General features: G+C 44.0%; 1 protein-coding gene across 1 annotated transcript in view; it reads right to left on the bottom strand.

The window, feature by feature from the left end:
* Window positions 1-26,561, bottom strand: part of hira (histone cell cycle regulator a) — a 166,780-nt gene that overhangs the window by 51,197 nt on the left and 89,022 nt on the right. The window contains 2 exon segments of the mRNA XM_072498209.1: window positions 6,821-7,012; window positions 22,639-22,724. Of these exon segments, the coding sequence (XP_072354310.1) occupies window positions 6,821-7,012; window positions 22,639-22,724 (278 nt within the window).

Here is a 26,561-nt window from a genome sequence, read left to right as displayed (position 1 = left end):
AACGGCTCTTAGCAATTTTCATAGATGTACCATAGAAAGCATCCTCGTTGACTGCATCACAGCCTGGTATGGCAACTGCTCGGTCCAAGACCGCAAGAAACTCCAGAGAGCAGTAAACACAGCCCAGTCTATCACGTGAACCCGCCTCCCATCCACTGACTCAGTCTACACATCCCGCTGCCTTGGGAAAGCGGGCAACATAATCAAAGACCCCTCCCACCCGGGTTATTCTCTCTTCCAACCTCTTCCATCAGTTAGAAGATACAAAAGCTTGAGAACACGCACCAATAGATTCAAAGACAGCTTCTTCTGCTGTTACCAGAGCCTCTTGGGGTCTGAACTGGTCTTATGGACTGAACTGATCTTCCTATGCATCTTCTCTACAGTTGTAGGACTATATACCGTATACTTCACCCGCTGTCTATGTTTATGTATTTTCATTATGAATCCTCATGTATTTTTCATATGTTCTATGGTTTCATGTATGGAGCGATCTGCCTGGATGGTACATAGAACAATACTTTTCACTGTACCTCGGTACATGTGAAAATGAATCAAATATAACAAACATAGTCATTGTCTAACACACAAAATAATTTCACAAAGTTGTTTGGATCGATCGATCAACAAGCATTCTTTAAAGTGCAGAAAACCAGCATTATAGCCATTACTGCTAGCTGCACTGTGTGATTGCTTAACTTATTCATTCACAGTCTTAGAATAAGGGACAGGCCACAGGAGTGTAGTATTCTATTCAGAAGATAGGAGCAGGAGTGGGCCATTGGGGCCACATGACTGCTCCACCAATTAGATCATGGCTGAACATCAACCCCCATGCCACTTAACTGGCTATTCCCACATCTCTTAATGCCACTGGTCTTCAGAAATCTATGGAGGTCTGTCTTGAACATGCTCAGAGACCGAGCTTCCACAGCCCTCTGGAGTTAGAGAATTCCAAAAATTCACCACCCTCGGAGTGGAGAAATTCCCCCTCATCTCAGTCTTAAATGGCCTGTCCCTTATTCTGAGATTGTGGCCCCGTTTCCAGGTCTCCAGCCACTGGAAACATCCACCTACATCTACCCTGCAAGAACTTTGTACGTTTCAGTGACATCACCTCGCGTTATCTGAAGTTCTAGAGATTACAGGCCCATTTTCCTCAATCTCCCCCCATAGAATAATCCCGCCATCCCAGGAATCAGTCTGGTGAACCTCCATTGCACTCCCTCTATGGAATGTACATCCTTCCTTAGATAAGGAGACTAAAACTGCACATTTTAGTCTTAATTCTTTAGCCGTGGTCTCACCAAGGCTCAATACAATTGTAGCAAGGCATATTTGCCCCTGCATTCAAAACCCGTTGCGATGAAGGCCAACATACCATTTGCCTTCCTAATTGCTTGCCGTACCTGCATGCTGGCGTTTAGTGACTCATTAGCAAGAGCATGTAGATCCCTTTGGACATCAACATATCCCAACCTCTAACCATTTAAGAAATACTCTGCCTTTTTTTTTCCTACCAAAGTGGATAACTTTATATTGATTCACATTATATTCCATCTGCCATCTTCTTGCTCATTAATTTAACCTGAGCAAAATTATTTTGAATGCATGTATTATCTCTATAGCCATCTCCTTCAACCCTCTGAGATGTAGCCCATCAGGTCCAGGGGATTTATCAATTCAATTAATTGATTGTTAATACTAATTTCTTTCAGTTCCTCATTTTCATAAGCCCCTCCCTTCTGCATCTTCCTCCATGAAGACAGACACAACACAATTGTTTAGTTTCTCCACTATTTCCCTATTCTCCATTATAAATTCTCCTGTCTCCACCTCTAATAGACCCATATGTGATCCTTGCTGATCTTTTCCTTTTCACATACCCAAAGAGGCTTTTACAGTCCACCTTTCTGTTTTCACTAGCTTGCATTTATATTCTCTTTGCCCTTTCTTTATCAGTTTTGTGGTCCTCCTCTGCTGGATTCTAAATTGCTCCCAGTCCTCTGGCTTATTACTTTTTCTGGCAACCTTATAAGCCAATTCTTTTGATATAATGCAATTTCTTTTAACCTTATTTTGTTAGCGATGGTTGATTCACCTTTCCTATTGACCGTCATTCAGTATACGTTCCCAATCCACCATAGCCAACTGTCCCTTGTACTTTCATAGTTCTCTTTGTTCAGATTTAAGACCCTAGTTTCAGAATGAACTATATCATTTTCAAACTCAACGTAAAATTCGATCAGATTATGGTCGCAATTTTTGAAAGGTTCCTTTACAGCAAGGTTATTAATTAGCCCTTTCTAATTACATAATACTAACTCTAAAGTAGCCTGATCCCTCTTTAGTTCTTCAACGTATTGCTCCAGAAACCCAATCCAAATGCCCTCCAAGAATTCACCCCTCCACAGCATCAGTTCTAATTGGGTTTGCCCTATATATGTGAATTGAAGTTGCCCATTATTACTGCATTTCTGTTGATCGGTCTCTCAATTTCCTTTGCCATGGAATCTTTTACAAAAGTGCTACAAACTGATCCATGCATGACATTCTTTACAGCAGCAACAAAATGGACCAAACTCAAATGGCTCCGAAGTGGAGATGGCCGATAGCTTAAAGTTCCTGGGGGTCACCATCACCAACAGTCTGTCCTGGTCCACACACGTTGATGCAACAGTCAAGAAAGACCAACTACGTCTCTACTTCCTACGGAAGCTAAAGAAATTTGGCATGTCTGCATCGACTCTCACAAACTTCTACAGATGTGCGATAGAGAGCATCCCATCAGGCTGCATCACAGCCTGGTGTGGCAACTGCTTGGTCCAAGATCACAAGAAACTGCTGAGTGTGGTGAACTCAGCCCAACGCATCACAGAAGCTTGCTACCCCCACATTGATTCTGTGTACACCTCCCGCTGCCTCAGGAAGGCAGACAGCATTATCAGAGACCACTCCTACCCAGGCATTGCCTTCTTCCAGACCCTTCCATCAGGCAGAAGGTACAGAAATCTGAAGACCCGCACATCCAGACATTGGAACAGCTTCTTCCCCACAGCTACGAGACTCCTCAACAACTTCCCCTCGGACTGATCTGTCCCCTGTAAGAACACTATTCATGACACCCTATGCTGCTCTTGCTCGTGTATTTGCTTTGTTTGGCCCCTTGTTCCGCACTGTAACCAATCACTGTTTGCCGATGTACCACTTGTTAATGTTCTCTGTTGATTATTCTTTTTGTCCACTATGTACGTACTGTGTACGTTCCCTCGGCCGCAGGAAAATACTTTTCACTGTACTTCAGTACATGAAATGAAAATGAAAATCGTTTATTGTCACAAGTAGGCTTCAAATGAAGTTACTGTGAAAAGCCCCTAGTCGCCACATTCCGGCGCCTGTTCGGGGAGGCTGGTACGGGAATTGAACCGTGCTGCTGGCCTGCCTTGGTCTGCTTTAAAAGCCAGCGATTTAGCCCAGTGTGCAATCAAACTCAGTAAACTCCTCTATTTCAGCATTTCAAAATGCAGTTGTCTTGACTTCGGTCTTAAATGTTGTACTTTTTTCTGGCCATTTCAAGGGACCCAGTGACAGACCCAATGATTCCCAGGTCAATAACCAAAGAGTAAAGACCTTTTGCACTGTTGCAATCACAGAAAATCAGCCCCCTGCTCACGGTGACAAACCCAGTTGTCCTTTTTGAGGTCCAACAAAGACAACTAATATTGGGAACAATTTAAGAGGTTGGTTCACTTATAATGGGGCCTGAACCTTTAAAGTGAACAGAGAAGTTTTATACTCCATCGGTCTGAACTGGATTCACTCAAGGTCTCAAACAATAGTACCATATACTGGTTTAGCTCAGTAGGCTAGACAGCTGGTCTGTGATGCAGAACAAGGCACGGTACGGTGGGCAGCACGGTAGCATTGTGGATAGCACAATTGCTTCACAGCTACAGGGTCCCAGGTTCGATTCCGGCTTGGGTCACTGTCTGTGCGGAGTCTGCATGTCCTCCCCTTGTGTGCGTGGGTTTCCTCCGGGTGCTCCGGTTTCCTCCCACAGTCCAAAGATGTGCAGGTTAGGTGGATTGGCCATGATAAACTGCCCTTGGTGTCCAAAATTGCCCTTAGTGTTGGGTGGGGTTGCTGGGTTGTGGGGATAGGGTGGAGGTGTTGACCTTGGGTAGGGTGCTCTCTCCAAGAGCCGGTGCGGACTCGATGAGCCGAATGGCCTCCTTCTGCACTGTAAATTCTATGAAGGCCAGCAGCGCGGGTTCAATTCCCGTACCACCTTACCCGAACAGGCACCAGAATGTGGCGACTAGAGGCTTTTCACAGTAACTTCATACTTGTGACAATACAAGGTTATTATTATTATTATACTTTTGGTTCCCCTTCAAGGGGAATTAATTACCTTTGGAATAAAGTTAAATCGACTTGAAATAGCAACAACTTTTCTTTCCACATATGCTCAGGAGCTCCTGAACATTTTCAGCATTTCCTGTTTTTGTTGCAGCAACAGACAGATCAGCCATGACCTTATTAAATTGTGGAGCAGGCTCAAGGTGCCGAATGGCCTTCTTCTGTTCCTATTTTGTACGATTATTTTGTCAGAAATTAATTCAAGGGGGATGGGCATCGCTGACTAGGCAAGCATTTATTATCTATCCCTAATTGCCCTTGAGAAGGTGGTGACGAGCTGCCTTCTTGAATCACTGCATGGGGTAAAGGTATACCCACAGTGCTGTTAAGGAGGGGGTTCCAGGATTTGCACCAGTCACAGTGAAGGAACAGCAAGAGATTTCCAAGTCAGGATGGTGGTGAATCGGAGGGGAACTTCAAGATGATGGTGTTCCCATGTATCTGCTATCTTTGTCCTTCTAGATGGCAGTGGTTGTGGGTTTGGAAGGTGCAGTCTGTGGAAACTTGGTGAGTTTCTGAAGCGCATCTTGTAGATGGTATACACTGCTGCTACTGGGGAGGGGGTGGAGGGAGTGACTGTTTGTGGTTGCAGCACCAATCAAGCGGGCTGCTTTGTGATGGATGGTATGAAGCTTCTCAAGCGTTCTTGGAGCTGCACTCATCCAGGCAGGTGGAGAATATCCCATCACACTCCTGACTTGTAACTTGTTGATGGTTGACATGCTTTTGGGGGGGTGGGGGGAGAGAGTGGTCAGGAGGAGAGTTACCCGCCACAGGATTCAAAGCTACTGATCTGCTCTTGTAGCCACAGTATTTATATGGCGAGACCAGTTCAGCTCCTGGTCAATGGTAAACCTCCAGGGAGGTTTTCTGCAATGTGTTTCTGTTGAATTAATTACTGTGTTTTTGTTCAGTTGTCCTTTGTTGCTGCAGCACTGATTACATGCCCATAGATGGCACTGTTGCTCTATTATAATCACCACAGTTCAGCGGACTCCTTCCTTTTGAGTGGGGGAGGGGGTGAAGAGCAGAGCCATCTCAGAGAAGCTGAGAGAGTTCTTGATGATCGAAAAGTCAGTTGGATTGATCAATCGAAAGCCATTCTATTAAATATCAGAAAAGTTATATTGGGGTACATAGTGCAGCTAATAGGCTGACTGCTATTGGTTAATTAGCGGTATCCATTTATTCCAGTAATGTGTCAAAGAAAATGCCAAGAGCCCGAACTACAAAAGATCCAAGACCGTGTGAAATTCACTGCTGCAGCTGGTTAAAAGTACTGTAGGAGAATATTTTATCACTTAAGGAATGAGACAAAGAATTAAAACAAACGTTCATCCCAAGATCTGGATCCGAATAAGGTTCCACTTCAGGAAAAAAGCACTTGAAATGAATTCTGTTATTTTTTTGGAACCCTATAGTTTATAGGCTGAAGATTAGTACAGCAGCAACAAAGTGAACCAAGCTTGCTCAACTCTATTTCAGGACCTGAACACACATCTGCTTTTACTTCCGTTTGAGTGGTACTTATGTTATTGATGGCAACTTCAGTGGCTCAGTGACAGCCTCAAGCACTCCCAGGTCATAGCCGCCAAAGAATAAATATCTTTCTGAGATGTTCCAATTTCAGAAAAGCACATCCCCACTGCACCAATGCGACGCATCCAGTTGTCACTTTGTGATGCAACCGAGACCACTAATATTAGTAACAAATTAGAGGTTGGTCTTGCACTGTGAACCAATTATGCTGGCAGCTGAATCCGTAATGCCAACAGGGAATGTTTCCATTCTATCAGTCCGAACTGAATTCAAACCTAGCTCCCAAACAATGGCACCAGATATACTTTTGGCTCTCCTTCAAGTGGGATTAATTATCTTTCTAATTTAATGTTACGTGTTTCTAACTCCACAGATGCTGAAAATCCTGGAGTATGTCAAGCGTTTTCTATTTTTATTTCAGCATCCGCAGTCCTTTACTTTTGAATTAATTATCTTGTTTTTGTTCAGTTGCATTGTGTTTCTGCAGTACTAATTTCCTGCCCCTAAATGGCACTGTTCTATTATAACCACCACTGCCCAACTGCACCTGTTTTGGGTCACGCTCCTTCCTTTCGACTGGGGGAGGGGGAACAGTTATGTTTTGCTTCTCTATACTTTCTGTGGGACATTACAAACAACCCTAGGCAACAAACATTTTTTTTTTGTTAAGCACTAATCAAATATTCAGAATGAGATAAGCTGGCCCTCCTCAGTCCCTAAAGGTATAACTCACTAGTTCTACTGGGTATTATTGCATCTGACCAGATTGACATAGAGCATTGTGCTCAGTGACTAATATGAGCTGGGATTGTATGCCCATGTATTGGTGTATTCCAGTTGTGCTCAGTCTTGTGCACCTTACCCGTCTTTGTTGGGGGTATCCTCAGCTGACTTTGCAGTGGCTGGTGCAGGATCCTGAGTTAGTTTAGTGGAGACGGACTTGGCAGCATTAGAGTCTGAGGAAGGCTGAGGCTGGCTGATCTGTGAAGGCAGCACTGACCCTGGAAGTGCCCCTGTGATGGGTACACTATTAAAAAAAGCGGTCGAAAAATCCCTAATGACAGAACAAAACAAAAGGCAGTTCATGAGACTAGCTTTTTCATGGCATCGAAATTTACTTACATGATGGTTTTTGACTAATTAAATACTGCATTAGAATGAATCAAATGAAAACAATAATCTTGTGGAGTTCAATAATTCAAACCATTACTTCTGTCATAGCTCAGAGTCTGACACTGAATCATGCTTAATTTACAGATGCCAAACCCAGGCTTCTCTAATTGTTTTACCTTGAATTCAGCCTTTCAAGGGATCTGGGCTATCCTTTGCTACAATGCAGATCTGAGGCCTTTAAGGACACTTGCAGCACATAGCCCTCGAAGTAGTGTTGACCTAAGAGTTTTAAAATCTCACAGACGGGGATGAAATCAAAAGGATCATTTGGAGTGTACAAGATGGCAGAGTGGAAATCCCAAAACAGACACTGCAAAGAAGGAAAATCAAAGGGGGCTTGGCCTTACCAAACCTACAATACTACCACTGGGCAGCAACGGCAGAAAGAGTAAGGGGATGGTACAAGAACCTGACACAGATTGGGTACAAATGGAGGAGGCATCCTGTAAAGGAATGACCCTCCGGGCCCTGGCTGCAGCAGCACTCCCATCCCCCTCAACAAGATACACAACAAGTCCAGTGGTAGTGGCCACACTGAGAACATGGACCCAGCTCAGACAACACTTCGGGATAACTAAAATGTCCCCCATGGCCCCCATCTGCGGCAATCACAGATTCCCCCCAACCATGCTAGATACCACCTTCAAAAGATGGAGGCGGGACGGGGGCACATTGACGGTCGGGGACTTCTACGTAGGGTACAGACTGGCGACACTAGACAAACTGACGAGGAAGTGGAGGCTAGCAAAAGGACAGGAAATGAGACATCTCCAAATAAAACACTTCTTCCACAAAGAGACAGTGGGGTACCCTGCGGCCCCAGAAAGCACACTACGAGAGGACCTGATAGGCACAAGCAATGAGAAGGGGGCGGCTATGTGGGAAAATATACGGCCAGCTACTGGACAGAGCCGGGACTCCACTGGACGAGATCAGACAAAAATGGGAGGACGAACTGGGGACAGAGGTAGGATGGGGACTCTGGAGCGAAGCACTGAGCAGGGTGAGCTCCACCTTCCCCTGCACAAGGCTAAGCCTAATGCAGCTCAAAGTGGTGCACAGAGCGCACCTGACCAGAATCCGAATGAGCAGGTTGCTCCCGGAGGTGGAAGACAAATGTGAGCGGTGCCAGAGGGGCCCGGCCAACCACACTCACATGTTTTGGGCTTGTCCAAGCTTGCTGGGTTCTGGACAGCCTTCTCCGAGGCAATGTCCATGATTGTGGGAGTGAGGGTGAAGCCATGCCCAATAGTGGCAATCTTCGAGGTATCGGAGCAGCCAGAGTTACACATGGGGAAGGAGGCCAACGCCCGTGCTTTCGCTTCCCTAATCGCACGCCGGAGAATCCGGCTCGGCTGGCGATCGGCAGCACCACCCACAGCTGCAGACTGGCTTGCTGGCCTTTCGGAATTTCAGCGCAGGCTAGGAAAATGTGATGTGTATATATACAACTGTTTATAAATATGAGAAATGCCAATAAAAAGATTTTTTTTAAAAATAAGATGGCAGAGTGGAAAATTCCATAATTATATTTATTTATTTGCTGCATAAAAAGATACGATTTGATTGCAGTCAGCGGCCCTGAATAGGCCGTTGCTCCTGTTCGTTTCTCAGATAATCTTTGACTTTTCTGAGGCTCATCGCCATTGGCATTTGTAACAAGATAAAGCCATCATCTGATCCCCTCTAGCCATTCTTCACTTTCTTCCAATATCCCCACGAGCGCTGCCCCCCCCCCAACCTCCAAATCCACAAGGAAGAGTATCCCACAAACATCTCCAGCAGATGCCACCAGCCACAGAAGCACCCACCCAGCTTAATTAGCATCATGAGGAACCACTTGGGAAGGTTCTAAATCAAAGTTGGATCATCAACAGCGCTCTTGGATTGGATTTGTTTATTGTCACGTGTACCGAGGTACAGTGAAAAGTATTTTTCTGCGAGCAGCTCAACAGATCATTAAGTACATGAGAAGAAAAGGGAATAAAAGAAAATACATAACAGGGCAACACAACATATACAATGTAACTACAAAAGCACTGGCATCGGATGATGCAGGGTGTAGTGTTAATGAAATCAGTCCATAAGAGGGTCATTTAGGAGTCTGGTGACTGTGGGGAAGAAGCTGTTTTTGGAGTCTGTTCGTGCGTGTTCTCAGACTTCTGTATCTCCTGCCCGATGGAAGAAGTTGGAAGAATGAGTAAGCCGGGTGGGAGGGATCTTTGATTATACTGCCCGCTTTCCCCAGGCAGCGGGAGGTGTAGATGGAGTCAATGGATGGGAGGCAGGTTTGTGTGATGGACTGGGCGGTGTTCACGACTCTCTGAAGTTTCTTGCGGTCCTGGGCCGAGCAGTTGCCATTCCAGGCTGTGATGCAGCCAGATAGGATGCTTTCTATGGTGCATCTGTAAAAGTTGGTAAGAGTCAATGTGGACATGCCGAATTTCCTTAGTTTCCTGAGGAAGTATAGGCGCTGTTTCTTGGTGGTAGCGTCGACGTGGGTGGACCAGGACAGATTTTTGGAGATGTGCACCCCTAGGAATTTGAAACTGCTAACCATCTCCACCTCGGCCCCGTTGATGCTTACAGGGGTGTGTACAGTACTTTGCTTCCTGAAGTCAATTACCAGCTCTTTAGTTTTGCTGGCATTGAGGGAGAGATTGTTGTCGCTACACCACTCCACTAGGTTCTCTATCTCCCTCCTGTATTCGGACTCATCGCTATTCGAGATCCGGCCCACTATGGTCGTATCGTCAGCAAACTTGTAGATGGAGTTGGAACCAAGTTTTGCCACGCAGTCGTGTGTGTACAGGGAGTAGAGTAGGGGGCTAAGTACGCAGCCTTGCGGGGCGCCGGTGTTGAGGACTATTGTGGAGGTGGCGTTGTTGTTCATTCTTACTGATTGTGGTCTGTTGGTCAGAAAATCGAGGATCCAGTTACAGAGTGGGGAGCCAAGTCCTAGGTTTTGGAGCTTTGATATGAGCTTGGCTGGGATTATGGTGTTGAAGGCGGAGCTGTAGTCAATAAATAGGAGTCTAATGTAGGAGTCCTTGTTTTCGAGATGCTCTAGGGATGAGTGTAGGGCCAGGGAAATGGTGTCTGATGTGGACCGGTTGCAGCAGTATGCGAATTGCAGTGGATCAAGGCGTTCTGGGAGTATGGAGGTGATGCGCTTCATGATCAACCTCTCGAAGCACTTCATTACGACTGAAGTCAGGGCCACTGGTCAGTAGTCATTGAGGCACGTTGCCTGGTTCTTCTTTGGTACCGGTATGATGGTGGTCTTCTTGAAGCAGGTGGGGACCTCGGAGTGGAGTAGGGACAGGTTAAAGATGTCCGTGAATACCTCTGCCAGCTGGTCCGCGCAGGCTCTGAGTGCACGACCAGGGATCCCGTCTGGGCCCGTCGCCTTCCGAGGGTTCACTTTCACTTTCTTGATGGGATGGGGAGGCATGGGCAGGGAATTAAAAGAGGCAATTCCCTCACACCATCTTTTTTCTGCAGCTCGATAATCAGTTCAATTAGTTAAGCATCACAAGCAGGGTGCCCAACCCTTGGGATGAATGGACCCAGGTCCAGACATTACTACTACTGAACACAGAGACACAATTCCACTTAACCTGGCTTCAAGACAGCTTCTCAAAGCAAATGGTCATTTTGAGGAGCTTAATCATACTTAATACATGAGAAACATTATCAGTGTGTTTAATTTTTTCATACATTTATGAAACAAAAATGCATCATTTATAAATGGCCTTTTTTCATTTTTAGTTACCTGTAGTTTGAAGTTACCTCAGCCATGCATTATAGAGATTTATATGGTTAATTATCTGTGGTACATTCCATTTTTAAAGAATAATTTCTTTGGTGAGTTTAACATGTACACATTTACATAAATTAGTGCCTGTGGTATCGAGAACATACATACATAGAAGATAGGAGCTGGAGGAGGCCTTTTGGCCCCTCGAGCCTGCTCCGCCATTCATCACGATCATGGCTGATCATCCAACTCAATAGCCTAATCCTGCTTTCTCCCCATAGCCTTTGATCCCATTCTCCCCAAGTGCTACATCCAGCCACCTCTTGAATATATTCAAAGTTTTAGCATCAACTACTTCCTGTGGTAATGAATTGGGGCTAGTTTAGCACTAGTGGGGCTAGTTTAGCACTAGTGGGACTAGTTTAGCACAGAACTAAATCGCTGCTTTTAAAGCAGACCAAGGCAGGCCAGCAGCACGGTTCAATTCCTGTACCAGCCTCCCCGAACAGGTGCCGGTATGTGGCAACTAGGGGCTTTTCACAGTAACTTCATTTGAAGCTTACTTGTGACAATAAGCGACTTTCATTTCATTTTCATTTCATTTCATTCCACAGGCTCACCATTCTATGTGTGAAGAAATGTCTCCGAAATGAATCCCTGAATTCTCAGACTGCGACCCCTGGTTCTGGACACACCCATCATTGGTAGCATCTACCCTGTCTAGTCCTGTTAGAATTTTAGAAGTTTCTATGAGATCCCCCTCATTCTTCTGAACTCCAGCGAGAACAATCCCAACCTAGTCAATCTCTCTTCATATGACAGTCCCGCCATCCCTGGAATCAGTCTGGTAAACCTTTGCTGCACTCCCTTGAGAGCAAGAACATCCTTCCTCAGAGAAGGAGACCAAAACTGCGCACAATACTCCAAGTGTGGCCACACTCTGTACAATTGCAGCAACACATCCCTGTTTCTATACTCGAAACTTCTTGCAATGAAGGCCAACATACCATTAGCCTTCTTTACCGCCTGCTGCACCTGCATGCTTACCTTCAGCGAATGGTGCACAAGGACACCCAGGTACTGCTGCACACTCCCCTCTCACAATTTACAACCATTCAGGTAGTAATCTGCTTTCCTGTTTTTGCTTCCAAAATGAATAACCTCACACTTATCCAAATTATACTGCATCTGCCATTGGTTTGCCCACTCACCCAACCTATCCAGATCTTGCTGTAGAATCCCTGCATCCTCGTCACAATTCACCCTCCCACCTGATTTGGTATCATCTGCAAACTTTGAGATGTTACATTTTGTTCCCTCATCCAAATCATTAATATATATTGTCAATAGCTGGGGTCCCAGCACCGATCCCTGTGGTACCCCACTGGTTACTGCCTGCCAATTTGAAAAGGACCCATTAATCCCTACTCTTTGCTTCCTCTCTGCCAACCAGTTTTCTAATCACCTCAATACATTTCCCCCAATTCCATGCGCTTTAATTTTGCACAATAATCTCTTAAGCAGGACTTTGTCAAACGCCTTCTGAAAGTCCAAATATACCACATCGACTGGCTCCCCCTTGTCGACTGTACTGGTTACCTCTTCAAAGAATATCTCTTCAAAGAACACTGTCACCAAAGTGCTCCAAGGTGAACTATCCTCAAAGACGGACATCGTCCTCGTTTCCCATTCCTACAAACAGATTTCAATGGCTCTGGAAGAAAAACTGAGCAAGTTGATCCAGGCTAATAGTTATCTCTGGTGAAGCATCGATCGCAGAAGACATAGTTGGGAAGATTTGAGTAAGAAGGGATTGAATTGAAGGAAAAACTCACAGAACAAGTTACAGGGACGAGGATATCACCAGTGGAACCAAGAGACAACCGATTATATTTCTGGAGAGAGACTGAATTGAAGAACGTGACGACGCCAAGATCAAAGAAGAGTATTGTTTTGGGCAGGATTCTCCATTCCCCCAGCCGCATGGTTCCCGGCGGTGGGATTCTCCACTCCCGCTGCTCGTCAATGGGATTTCCCATTGAAGCTACCCCATGGCAGCGGGAAACCCGGGGGCGGGGTCAGCTGCTGGTGGGAAAAGAGAATCCCAACGGCCAGAGAATTCAGGCCAATATCTTTGCCCTGGGAGTTTTTTGGAATGTTAATCCTTCACCCACCCCGAGAACTTCTGTACCCAACACCTTCAGCCACTCAGCAATCGCTCCCAAAACCACTTTGCCTTATCCTCTTCCTTCAAATCCCTCCCAATACTATTTCCTTTAAGACACTGATTAGCACAAAACGTCACAGCATAAATTTTAAAAGGTGACTATAAGTGAAACATGAACAGTAGTGCAACTGCCATCAACATGATGAGCAATCAGTACACGTCACTTGAATACTTTCACTTGCCTAACATATCAACATATTGAAATATCTTAAAGTGTTACACAATAAATCAGTTTGAAAGGTTGTGACCATCACTTCAGTCATTGTGGATAGCAGCACCCCACAAACAGAATTAAACAGAATGGATGATCTATTTTTCAACAATACTGTCTGGAAGGAATGTTGGACAAGTCTGCAGGACTCTCTGATCTTCAGTTGCACCTGGGTGGTGACAAATAGCCTCTTTGTAACGTCTCAAGCAGAGGGGTTACCTCTGACAATGCAGCACTCACTCCCTCAGCTTGAACCCATGACTTTCTGAACTATAGGTGAATGTTTATCAACCACACCATAGACAGAAACACTTTTATCTCATCTCACTATGCAGAATTCTTCAGAACACAAATATTTGAATCCAGAAGAAGGCATTATGCTGAGGAGACATTTGTGGAGGAGCTCCAATGGCAAACAGCAACTACTTAGTAACTTGTCCCACAATGTAGTCACAGGCCTTAGTTACTGAAGCAGATGGGGCTTCCATTTCCTAGTTAAACACTTGCTGCTGTTCTACACAAATAGCCTTCTTCTGTTCTGTAACTATTCTATGCATCATACATTTCCAAAGTCAACTCATCTGGATCAATAGGTTTCAACCAGGCAAAGGTATTAAGCAATACGGTACCAAGGCAGGTAAAATGGAGCAAAGACACAGATCAGCCTGGATTTAACTGAACGGTCGAATAGGCTCGAGGGGCTGATTGGCCAACTCCAGTTTCTGTGATCCTAATTGGATATCAATGAATGTCTCAGCCCACGAGCCAATCTTATCTGGAGTGCAACTGAGGCCATTTATGCCAGCACCTCTTTTAAATATTCACTGGTAGCAATGAGAAAGGCAGATTATACTGGAGCTTTAACTCCTGTTCTAGAGAAGGACAACTATAATCTTCAATCTTGTAAGTTACCTATCGCAGGGAGTAAAGGAGAGCAGTTTTCTACAGGCCACTCTCACTCTTACACCTGGTGAACAGATTTCTACCCTCAGCCAATGGGTGGGTCTTGCAATTTGTAACTGCCCATCAACTTTGACTCTCATTGAATACTGGCACTTCACAGCATGCTGCTGATTAAAATGAGACAGACAGTAAGGGAAGAAGCAGATTCAAAAGCATAGGAAAAGCATCCCTTAGTCAGCACAGTGGTTAGCACTGCTGCCTCACAGTTCTAGGGTCCTGGGTTCAATTCCGGTCTCAGGTGACTGTGTGGAATTTGCACCTTCTCCCAGTGTCTACGCAGGTTTCCTCCGGGTGCTCCAGTTTCCTCCCACAGTCCAAAGATGTGCAGGCTAGGTGGATTGGCCACGCTACAATGCCCCTTAGTGTCCAAAAGGATGGGTGGGGTTACTGGGCTACGGGGATAGGGTGGAGGTGTGGGCGTAAGTAGGATGCTCTTTCCAAGGGCCGATACAGACACGATGGGCTGAATGGCCTGCACTGTAAATTTTATGATGATAAATGATTTATAACTGGACTCATTTTCCTGGCAGTTGACAAATGACATTTTGCTAACTTTTGCCGCTTAAAATCATTTGACCCTTGAAAAAGCACAGCATCGAAAGGAAAGTTAGGGGAACTTCAGGCAGCAGTTTACCATTTGCAAGAAGTTGGTCCTGGTGGGAATTACACATTCCGGAAGCAGCAGCAAGTAGATGGAGAAGTATCAGCTTATCACAAGCCGTTTTGCCTGAGAGGCAGCATCAACCATGCCCAGGTTTCAATATCATGAACATATATATCCACAATATAAAACGGGAGGGTGAAAAGAGTTGAAAACTGATGTTTCTTTGGGGTTTCAGGGAATTTCAGGACCAAGGGTTTTAAATAAGGAGTGTATCGCTGGCTTTGAAAGCAACCAAGGCAGGCCAGCAGCACGGTTCAATTCCCGTACCAACCTCCCCGAACAGGCGCCGGAATGTGGTGACTAGGGGCTTTTCACAGTAATTTCATTTGAAGCCTACTTGTGACAATAAGCGATTTTCATTACATTTTCATTTGATTACATCATTAGCAGAGCTGGCCAGGTAGAATTACACGGTACACTGCATCTGGTAGGTGCGACTATTCACAGAGATAAGAATTGCAGTTACTGAATTGGACTGTGCAAGGGTTTTCAGGAGAGACATGGTCATTAACAGGAGGTTCCAGTTGGAAGGAGTTATTATGCGCCATGAAGGAACTTGATTAGCACCAATCCAGATGGCCAATGATCCCATGGGTGTTTCTATAACACCTGCAGTTGATCTGATACAGTTAATGTAATAACTTTCTCAATCTCTCACCCATTTCTTCTTTAATGATGCCAACAATACCTATTCATATTTTTGAAAAAGCCAACAGACCAAGAAAATCCCTATTTAACTCATGTGCAGAATATACTTTTCTGTCACAACATTTAGCCAAACCAGGGCTGCAGTAATTTATGCTCCACTTAGGCCTCTTCCCATCCTCCTTCATCCAGCTCCATCAGCATAACCTCCCTGGTGCCATCCAGCTCCATCAGCGTAACTCCCTGGTGCCAGAGTCCAGGATGTCACAGAACACTGTGGGGGGGGGGGGGAGAGAGAGAGCTAAATGATCAGAGATTGTGGTGACTGTCTATTGATAGAAAAAGGGTTGGGGTCCTGCAGGTAGATTTTAAGGATCTAGGAAAGAGACTAAGAAACAAGACCTCTCAGGAAATAAACTCCATATTATTCCTGGTGCCATGTGCTAGAAAAGGGAGGCTCATGCAGATATTTACAAGGGTGGAGAAAATATGCTGAAAAGGCTTTAAATGCCACAGAGATTGTGACTAGTTCTCAGGGAGATGTTACCCAAGGGAGATATTAGGAAATTGGGTCCAGAAATGATATTGAAGATGTATCATGCAATTTAGGGGTTAAACAGGCTGAAATGGGGAAAAAACCCTGCTAGCACAGGGTCAGAGATATATGCCCACGCCTGGCCGAGTCACACTCTCCCAGTCAGACTGAAACTCATTTGTGGGAATACTCAGGATGACCCAGATCCATTGTCTCCTGCTGACCAGCTATTAGCACATTGCAGAGTCTGGCGGCCTCTTTGTCCATCAATGGGAGGTTAGTTGCATATCAATAGCATGGCTCTGTTCTTCTGTATAAATGGGAGAGGGCAATCAAACAGCCAAGATAATGCTGATGGATTCAAACCTGGAAACCCAGGTTTGAAGAGCTGGAAGAAACTTAGAGAAAGAGAGAGAGAGAAAGAATGCTATTCTGAACAGTTACAGGGCAGAATGCTTTGGAAATCAACAGAGAAAGGTCATGAAAGTTACAAAGAAGGCTCTTGAAATCGGCTGACAGAGGTCATGAAAGTTGCCACCAAGGCAGACTTTAGAAAAGGATTCGGAACGAATGTCCCCAACAGAAAAAAATTGCTTCGTAAATGCCTTTGGCTGCTAGTGTAAGTGGCATGAGAGCTGCATGTACTGTAAAGTGTTGTTTAATGGGAACTAGTGCATTAAGGTTCAGAAACTACAATTAATTGGTTATTGTGAGGGTTGAAGTTTAAAAGTTGAAATATTGTTTTATTTTGTTTTAATAAAGTTTGTTCATAAAATAACCAAGTCCTATTTCTTATTTTATCACTCCTGGAACGAATCAATCTTTCCGCACCGTCTTAAAACTTTAAAGTAATTGTTCTGGTGCAGTTGAGAGCTGACCAGGCGTCTGTAACAGTGGTGATCCCAACAATTCCAGGCCAGTTGTTTAACCTCTGTGGTGAGAAAGCTTTTAGAAACATTGATCCTGGACAAAATCAATAGTCACTTGGACAAGTGTGGATTAATTAGGGAAATACAGCACGGATTTGCTAAAGGCAAATAGTGTTTACCAACTACATGTTGACTGGGGTCAAAATGGAAATGCCTTGAGAGTGGATGGCATGGGTGAGAGGGGATGGCAGGGGAGGAAGGGCATGGCACAGAAGGAAGGGAACTGCATTGGATGGGTAGCATGGGAAGGATGAAATGGCATGGGAGGAGTGAACGGTTATAGCAGAGGATGGCATGGGAAGAAAAGAATGGCATGATGGGTGAGGGCATGGGATTCTAATTAAATTGCTCATGTTTTCTGGGTGTTTGCTAGTACAAACAAAAAGGTACATTCCACAAGAAGGTTGCAGGTACTGACAGACCTGGGTGTATATGTTCACAAATCATGGAAGTCTAGCAGGGCAGGTTGGGCAAGTGGTTAAAAATGCACATGGGATCCAAATGCAAGTTAGTCTCAACTGGAGTATTGCGTCCAATTCTGGGCATGAAATTTAAGACGGGTGTGTAGGTGAAAGAGAGGCTGCAGAAAAGAGTTATGAGAATTGTTCCGGGGTGAGGGGCTTCAGGGATGTTATTCTCCTTAAAGAAGGTTGAGAGGAGATTCAATAGAGGTGTTCAAAATCTTGAAGGGTCTAAAGAGAATAGATAGAGAGAAATTGTTCCCGTTAGCGGAAGGTTCAAGAACCAGAGGGCACTGACTTAAAGTGATTGGCAATAGAACTAACGTCAACCTAAGGAAAAGTGTTTTTGTGCGGCAAGTTGTTAGGCTTTGGAATTTATGCCCCAAGTGGGTGATGAAGGAAGATTCACTCATGGCTTTCAAAAGGGAATTGAATAAGCATCTGCAGGAAGAAAAAAGGTAATTGAATAAGCATCTGCAAGGTTATGGAAAAAAGGGGAGCGGGGACTTGCTAAATGTGATTTGCAGCGGGCCAGTATCGACTCAATGGACTGAATGGTTCCCTTCTCTGCTGTAACCATTCTTTGATTCTATAACCCTCTGTTCCTGTCTCCCTTATATTCTTGTCAGACTTCTTCTTAATGTATCTATACTCTTCATCTTAACCACTCCCTGTGACATCAAGTTCCACAATTTCACTACACACTAGGTTAAGAAATCTCTTCTGAATTTACGATCTGATTTCTTGAAGGCCCCCAGTTTTGCACTTTTCCGTAAGTGGAGATAGATGCCAAAATACATCAGAATTTTACATACCTTTATTTGATCAGCCATCTCTTCTGATGAGAAAGAAGACTCAATCTTTGAATCTTTCCCTCATAGCTCTAATCCGTATCATCTGGTATCATCTTTAGACCGCCTCCAGAGCCTCAACACAGAATCATACCCTATTGAGCCTGCAACGACCCTCTGAAAGAGAACTCTACCTAGGTCCAGCCCCCCGCTCCACCCCCAACCCTATCCCCGTAACCCCACCTAACGTCCACATTTTTGGACACTAAGGGGCAATTTTAGCATGGCCAATCCATCTAATGTGCACAACTTTAGACATCCTTTTTATAAGATGGCAATCTGTAATGTACTCAGTACTCCAAGTGTGCTCTAACCAAGGTTCAATACAATGTAGCATTACATCTCTATTTTCATTCTATCTCTCTGGAAACATACCCCAATGGTTGGCTTGCTTTTTTCATGGCCTTATAGATCTGTGTCACAACCTTTAGTAATTCACGTATTTGTTCTCTCAGCTTCCTTGGCTGCTCGACATTCTTATCTTCTGAGTAAAACGTGACTTACTTATTTTTCTTACAAAAGTGTAGACTTAACTATGTTACAATTCAATTGCCAGATGTATGGTCATCCAAGCTTATTAGTATTTTTACCAGGATTAGTTTCCATCCTCAACAATATCGTCTATCCCTCCCAATTCCATAGAATCATAGAATTTACACTGCAGAAGGAGGACATTCGGCCCATCGGGTCTGCACCAGCCCTTGGAAAGGGCACTCTACTTAAACCCACTCCTCCACCCTATCCCCGTAACCCAGTAACCCCATCTAACTTATTGGACACCAAGGGGTTATCCACCTAACCTGCACATCTTTGAACTGTGGGAGGAAACCGGAGCACCCGGAGGAAACCCATGCAGACAAGGGGAAGAAGTGCAAACTCGACACAGACAGTCACCCGAGGCCGGAATTGAACCAGAGACCCTGGAGCTGTAAGGCAGCAGTGCTAAGCACTGCACCGCCATGCTGCCCTGTCTGTTAACTTAGATATTGTGTTTTTGATTCCAAAGTCCAAATCGTTAATATAAATTATGAACAACAGGAGTCCCAGCACTGATCATTGTGCCATCTACTTCCCACCTTCTGCCATAATGCATAGTTACCAATTTGGGGGAGGCGATGGGATAGTGATATTGTCACTTGGCTAGTAAACCAGAGACCAAGTAATGCTTCGGGGACCCACAACCAGCCACTGCAGATGGTAAAATTTGAATTCAATAAAAATCTGGAATTAAAAGTCCAACGACAACCATGAAACCATTGGCGATTATCATAAAAAACCATCTGGTTCACTAATGCCCTTTAGGGAAGGAAATCTACTATTCTTACCTGCTCTGGCGTACATGTGATTCTGGGGTACATGTGACTCCAGATCAACAGCAATGTGGTTGACTCTCAACTACCGCCTCAGGGACATTTAGGGATGGGCAATAAATGCTGGCCCAGCCTGCGACGTCTACATCCCATGAATGAATAAAACAATACCCCATACACTTTTCTGCCTTTCACTATTCTGCTACTCGTCTTCTAACTCTGCATGCTCTGACCTTATTCATTAGTCTGTTATATAGTATCCTATCTAAGGCCTTTTGGAAATATCAATATAATATATCTAATACATTACCCTTGTCTGTTCTCTCTGTTTGTTACGTCTTTAAAGAATTCAAGGTCAAGCAAGACCGTTCCTTTTTAAATTCATGCTGACTATTCATTATTATACTTTTGGTTTACTGATGTTTTTCCAAGTTTTCGGACTTCTGGGCTCTCTTTTCCACCTGCTGGTCACTTCTTTTGCCCTCTGCTTTTTCCACACCCTTCTTGACTGCATGTCTCCAGGCGCTGCAATCGACAGCAAAGATTTGCAATGCATCAACTCAGGTTCCGATCAACTTTAGGTGTTGCTTGCAGACATCTGTGTCCTGCAGACTTGGGTGATCTGTTTGTCTTGTGCCAATAGCACGCTTGCCATTGTCTTTGACAATGTAGCCATCATCCAATGCTGGCTCACATGGCCCAGTCAACGCTCACACAAGAGGGCAAACATGCTAGGGATCCCTGCACACTGGTGCACTTCCAGATTCAGCAGTCTTTACTTCCGGGGGATGCCCAATATTTGTCTCAGGCAGCTGAAATGAGAGCTTTGCAGCCACATTGCTCTGCTTGCGTAAGTTGGCCACGCTTTACTGCTACAAAGGAAGGTGCTAAGAGCACAACCCTTTGGAGCTTGTTATTTTTGGTTAGTTTGTGTTAGTTCACACTCAACTTTGACATGATAGTTGTGGCGTTAGCAATCTTGGCACCGATTTCAGCATCAAAGGATAGGCTGTTGATAATTGTTGATCCAAGGTATGTGAAGCTGTCAACGACTTCCAGAGTGAGATGTAAATGTTGATGGAAGATGACGTTTCTATGGGTGATGTCAATGGCCTTGTTGAGCTCTACTATGGTGGGCTCACTCTCCAGCTCCTCCATGATAGGAATGCCTGGAATAGCTGTGAGAGCTTCTTTGATGACAGTGTTCTCTGTTGCACAGGGTTCAAGGTAATGCTTGACCCACCTTTCAGTCTGCTTGCTAGTTTCAGTGGTGATCATTCCTGTCTTTGTCTTCAAGGGAGTTGATTTTGTTGTTGCTGGGTTCAGTGCTTTCTCAATTCTTTCATGCATCCCTCTAATATCCCCATATCAGCATACGATTGTCCACAGTTGCCATGCAGTCTGCTGAGACCTGATTCCTACTATTCACTGTTGCTTCCTGTAATATTAATCTGACCATCTTTTAAAAATTCATTTTACAGGACGTGAGCATCGCTGGCCAGCATTTATTACTCGTCCCTAACTGCCCTCCATTTCAAATGGCACCTGGAGTCACATTGTGGGCCAGACCAGATAAGGCAGGCAGATTTTCATCCCCAAAGGACAATAATCGATGATGGTTTCATGATCATCATTAGAGTTTTTAATTCCAACTTTTTGTTGAATTCAAATTTCTGCCGTGGCGAGATTTGAACCCAGGTCCCCAGATCTTGCTCTGCGTCTCTGGATTACCAGGTCCAAAGACAATTCCACTGCACCACTGCCACCCCCAACTTTACTTTTTTGTGTTTACATGCCAATAGAATATTTTAAGCTTTTTAAGCTTCTTGATATGTTTTAATTTCATAATTTCTCTTTGCTTTCCTAATATTTTGACTGTTCTCCTAGTCTCTCCAAATTCTCATTTTGCTTTCCTCTCAAAGCCATGTACTCAGTTGAAGTCCCTTCCCTCCTCTGCAAGTTTTTTCCCCTCATGTCTTTATTAATCTATGATGTCTCATTAGTGTTTAGTTTGTTCTTGTTTTAAGCAGCTTATATTTTTCCTGGGCTCTGTTGCACACAGTTTTAAATATTTCCCACTGCGCTCTCTGCATCTTTGGTTACCAATTATCATATTGAATGGCAGAACATATAGTTTACTCTTGCTCCTATTTCTCATTTTCTTATGAGAACACTCACCAATAAAGTTCAGAACATTGCACTGTAAACACAACCAGGTCACTGCCAGCGGCAAATACCTCATGTTTCCCCTCTTTGTTTAACCAGAAGCAGCTTCTCCAGCAATCAAAAGAACCCACTCAGCCATAACCAGACTCCCAATGTAGCCTTGCAACATTTAGTGGCCATGAACCTTACTGCAGCTTCCGTCTTACTCTCCCAAGGGTTAAGCAATTGCAGGAAAATCAAATCAGTTTAAGCAGAATCACAGGTGGAACACTTTCTGCTGCAAAGTGTTCAGTGCTCTGAATCATCCAGACAGAACAACTGTCAAATACTCTGTTTCCACCAACCCGGAGATAAAATATCAGTACTTATACATACAGTGTGCCCAAGCTGGTGATAAGTGAGGTTCCCTCTGTTAACACGGTAATCTCAACACAATGACCTACTGAGTTTGAGCCTTCCTAGTTGCACAAGCAAGAGGTGGTTTATAAAACTAGGCTGGCCATAATGCATATTAAAAGGGACGCCAAAGTCATTGGCTGGGAAAGTTACAAATCTGTAATTAATTGACAGGGGCTGAATGACATCAAGCTAGGATGCAGATCTCTGAAAATTAACTGAACAAAACAGACTTAAGTTACTGCTTTTTACTCACTCCCAGTTCTGTATTTAGCATGAAACACACATGTATCTTAGAATAATATTTTCTTGATTGGTTTCCTCATGGATTCTTAACTGTGCAGTAACATTTCAAAACTTTTCAAAAGAGGATTGAAAAGACCTCTTACCCAGTGTCTAACTGAGCAATGCAAAAGGGCGTGATTCTTCTCCGTCCGTCAGCTGTCCTAGTTTCAATCTGCTTCTTTAATAAATTCTATAAAGGGGAAAAGAGAGAGAAAGAAATTTCAGACGCTATTATCCAGCACACCATTTGCTTCCACTGAAGCTCCCAGTAATGTGGCCAAGGCTGTTAATTAGTTTTCTTAAACTGCTCAGTTTATTCAAACTGCTCTTTAATCTCTCAGACCACAGAGACGACAGTGCTAAAGAGAATCCTCCTTCAAAAGTAAACAAATCTTTCAAAACTAAACATTAAATGTGATGGGAGGAAAATATTTTTTAGAACATTGCATTAGCTGCTACAATTGTCATGCGGAAAAATTCTGATGATGGGCAACCCCGCCACCTTTCATGAGGTCTTTGAAACATAACACCCCCTGGAAACAAGCTGCATCATATTACACCAGCCAGCTATATAACAGTGACCTGGACAACACAACCTTTTGTTGCAGGGTGGTAATTCATCCACCTGATATTAAGCAACTGTCTATCCATTAGGAAAAATCTTATTCAACTTTACAACCTGTTAATGATTGTACTTCATGTAATACTCTGTTCCATTGTGCTGTATGAGCTACTCTAGCTATGTACAACACAGTTTATAAGATTATCTCATAATCATTAATTTTGATAATTCCTGGCAGTCAGTAAGGAGAACAGATATTCCATGTCGGATTCAACCACATGCAAGATAAAGCAGGGGCCTATTTCGGGATGGAAAGCACCCCATTACTTGAGAGTTCAAGCAAGGTGAACCCCATCCACATCCCTTCTGCAAAATAATATGGGTTCAGCCATATATACTTTTGAGATAGAAACCAACAGTTACCTTTTGTTTTGTTTTCCGCATCATGGAGAGTGATGTGAAAAGGGAAAGGATCTGCAAGTTGATTAGCAGTCTGATAGGTGGCCATGGGAACATAGCTTCCACAACTATAACTGTGATTACACCATCTGAAGAGGGTTTATGGGTTCCAACAGACCATACAATTTGATGACTGTGGCAGATGGATCAAGGGGGCAGAGCGAGGCTGAGGGGAAATCACCAGATGCGATGATCTCAACAAATGGCAATTCAGAACAACTGCCATTATGCCACTTTAGTGTCAGCCAGCGACAAGTCACTCCAGTGGCTAACGCAACCAATAATAAATCGGAGGAGAAACGGGAAAATAAATTTGAAACATGACCAACTGGGGCAACTAACCTGCAAGACAAATTAAGACCAGTCTGCCTGAAGTAAAGGTTGAAGTAATAGCTTTATGATGTCTAACTCATCTTCGTGTTTGAGATTCAGGTACTATTGAACTATAAAGAGAAAGCAATTACAGATTCAGTAGCCTAACCGAGAAAGAAAATTAGAACTTGAATTTATATAATGCAGAATCATATCTCAAGATTCTCCAAAACACTTCACAACCAAAGAATATCAATGAAGTGAAATAATTGTTGGCAAAACTTACATTATAGTCATCCAATTCATCAATTAAATTACAGGGCAGGAGAGACAAAGAGAATGATCATTCCTTCAAGAGGAAGCCAAGACTAGCTCTTGGCTCAGACAGAAGTTTGTGTCCTGTAGCAGCTGAGAGGATTAACAGATAAAGTATGTAGATTTAGTGATCACCTGGACTGGACTCAATTGTTTCAGGAGATCTGAAATAACATTTCCAGAAGTTGTTTTGTTTGCATACCCCAGTAGATTTAGTAGATTTTATGGCTGCTGGGGTCAAGGTCGGGGTCGCCTGTGGGGGTGGTCTAGACATAGAAATCATAGAATTTACAGTGCAGAAGGAGACCATTCGGCCCATCGAGTCTGCACTGGCTCTTCCAAAGAGGACCCTACTGAAGCCCACGTGTCTACCCTATCCCCGTAACCCAGTAACCCCCACATAACATTTTTTGGACACTAAGGACAATTTAGCATGGGCAATTTAGCATGGCCAATCCACCTAACCCGCACACCTTTGGACTGTGGGAGGAAACCGGAGCACCCGGAGGAAACCCACGCAGACACGGGGAGAACGTGCAGACTCCGCACAGACAGTGACCCAGCCTGGAATCGAACCTAGTACCCTTGAGCTGTGAAGCAACTGTGCTACCCACTATGCTACCATGCTGCCCTGGAGGTTCCAGCTATCATGACTGCGGGGGAGGTGCGATGGATGAGCTGATCGTTTCATGGCCATCATATCTATATGCTCCAAAGAGAACAAGCATTATCTGTCTTTATGATATTGTACATGCAAGTTGTTTCTCTTAGAGGTCAAATCTCCTCGACAGTACCTTCCAAACCCATGACCAATATCATCTAGAAGGACAAGGACAACAGACACATGGGAACACAACCAGCTGGCTGTTCCCCTCCAAGCCACTCACCATACCGACTTGGAAATATACCGCCATTCCTTCGCTGGGTCAAATTCCCTCTCTAACAGCACTGTGGGTGTACCTAAACGACAGGGACAGCTCACCACCACCTTCTCAAGGATAATCAGGGATGGGCAATAAATGCTGGCCCAGCCAGCGACACGTCCCTTGAATTTAGTTTTAAAAATGCAGGTTACAAAACATTGTGAAGATTGACTGGAACCTAATTAATCTTTAGTCATCAAATACCTGAGCTACATAGGTGTACAGTACTCCGAAGCTGTGCTGATTGTGGGACCTGGAGGGGTTGACTGTTTTCTGAGAGGCTGGGATTTTTCCAGCTCAATCCTAGATTGACCCTGCAAGCCAATGCCTTAACAAGTAGTGTGGCTCTTGCAGAAAACTTACCGATGCATTGTGCTGACATGGCGCACATTTTTAGGTGATTGAAATCCAGTGACCCCATTCACACTTGTGGGTTCCTAAGCCTTGGCTCTTTGTAATCTGTGCCTAAGACTTCTGGGCTAAAGTGGTGCATGTCCCTCTACAAAGAGAAATTATGCTCTGCATAGGAAAACAGAATTTTTCTCAGCAGTTTGGTGACGAGCTTCCGCAAAGCTACACCAAACAGAAAATGGATGTTCAACCCTGAAAGCATTAGTTAACGCACAAATTTGGTTGGTACTTGCTTTAGAGGTTAGCAAAAAAAAATAAAAACCATAAACTTTGGTAAAGGGTTACAGAGCAGACTGTTTTCCAGTTGCAGAGGAAAGAAAAGGCTTACTTCAGAAGCAGAACTGCTGCTAACTGGAACATACAAAGTTACATCGGACATTATATAAATTCCATGGCAGGAATCTGCACAGATCACTTCAATTTGTTGGAACTTAAATACCTTCTTTGTAGGTTTTCCTTTGATAAAAATATGAAAAATATTGAAAATTATTGATTGGACCTTACTGCTGAAAGTAGGTACGGTGCCCCATTGCGAGGTATTAGTACTACTTCAGGCAGTAATGAACATGATGTACAAACAGAACTGTATTTGATTAGACAATGGCCTTTCACTTCCATAGCATGGGTTAAATCCAGCATAGACTAATGGGATGAAAATGTCCTTATTCCACTTTTAACTTCGGCTTGGGTAATTTCAAAGCTATTCCCAGTGGACTGAGACCCACTGTACAAAAGTAATCCGACTTCGGCATGGATTGGGAATCTTGTCCAAAGAGGCTTAGGATGGCGGATTTGCAAAATTTGAATATACTGCCCAAGTGTTCGTCTCTGGTTATGCATGTGGCTGAGGTACATTTGGGGCAGGAGCATAACTCTATATATTTTGACTGTTATTTTCACTATTATTTTAAGAAGTGCTTAGTTGAATATGAACCTTGTAATATCTTAATGCTGTTTTCTTAGTAACCCCTTAAAGAAAACTGTCACCTAAAGTCTGCAACTACAGTGATTATATAGCGTGCGGCTTCATGATGATGACTTTTAC

This window comes from Scyliorhinus torazame, chromosome 1 (genome assembly GCF_047496885.1).
Source record: "Scyliorhinus torazame isolate Kashiwa2021f chromosome 1, sScyTor2.1, whole genome shotgun sequence".
In the NCBI taxonomy this organism is placed as follows: Eukaryota; Metazoa; Chordata; class Chondrichthyes; order Carcharhiniformes; family Scyliorhinidae; genus Scyliorhinus; species Scyliorhinus torazame.
This window is presented reverse-complemented; position numbering and strand designations above follow the sequence as displayed.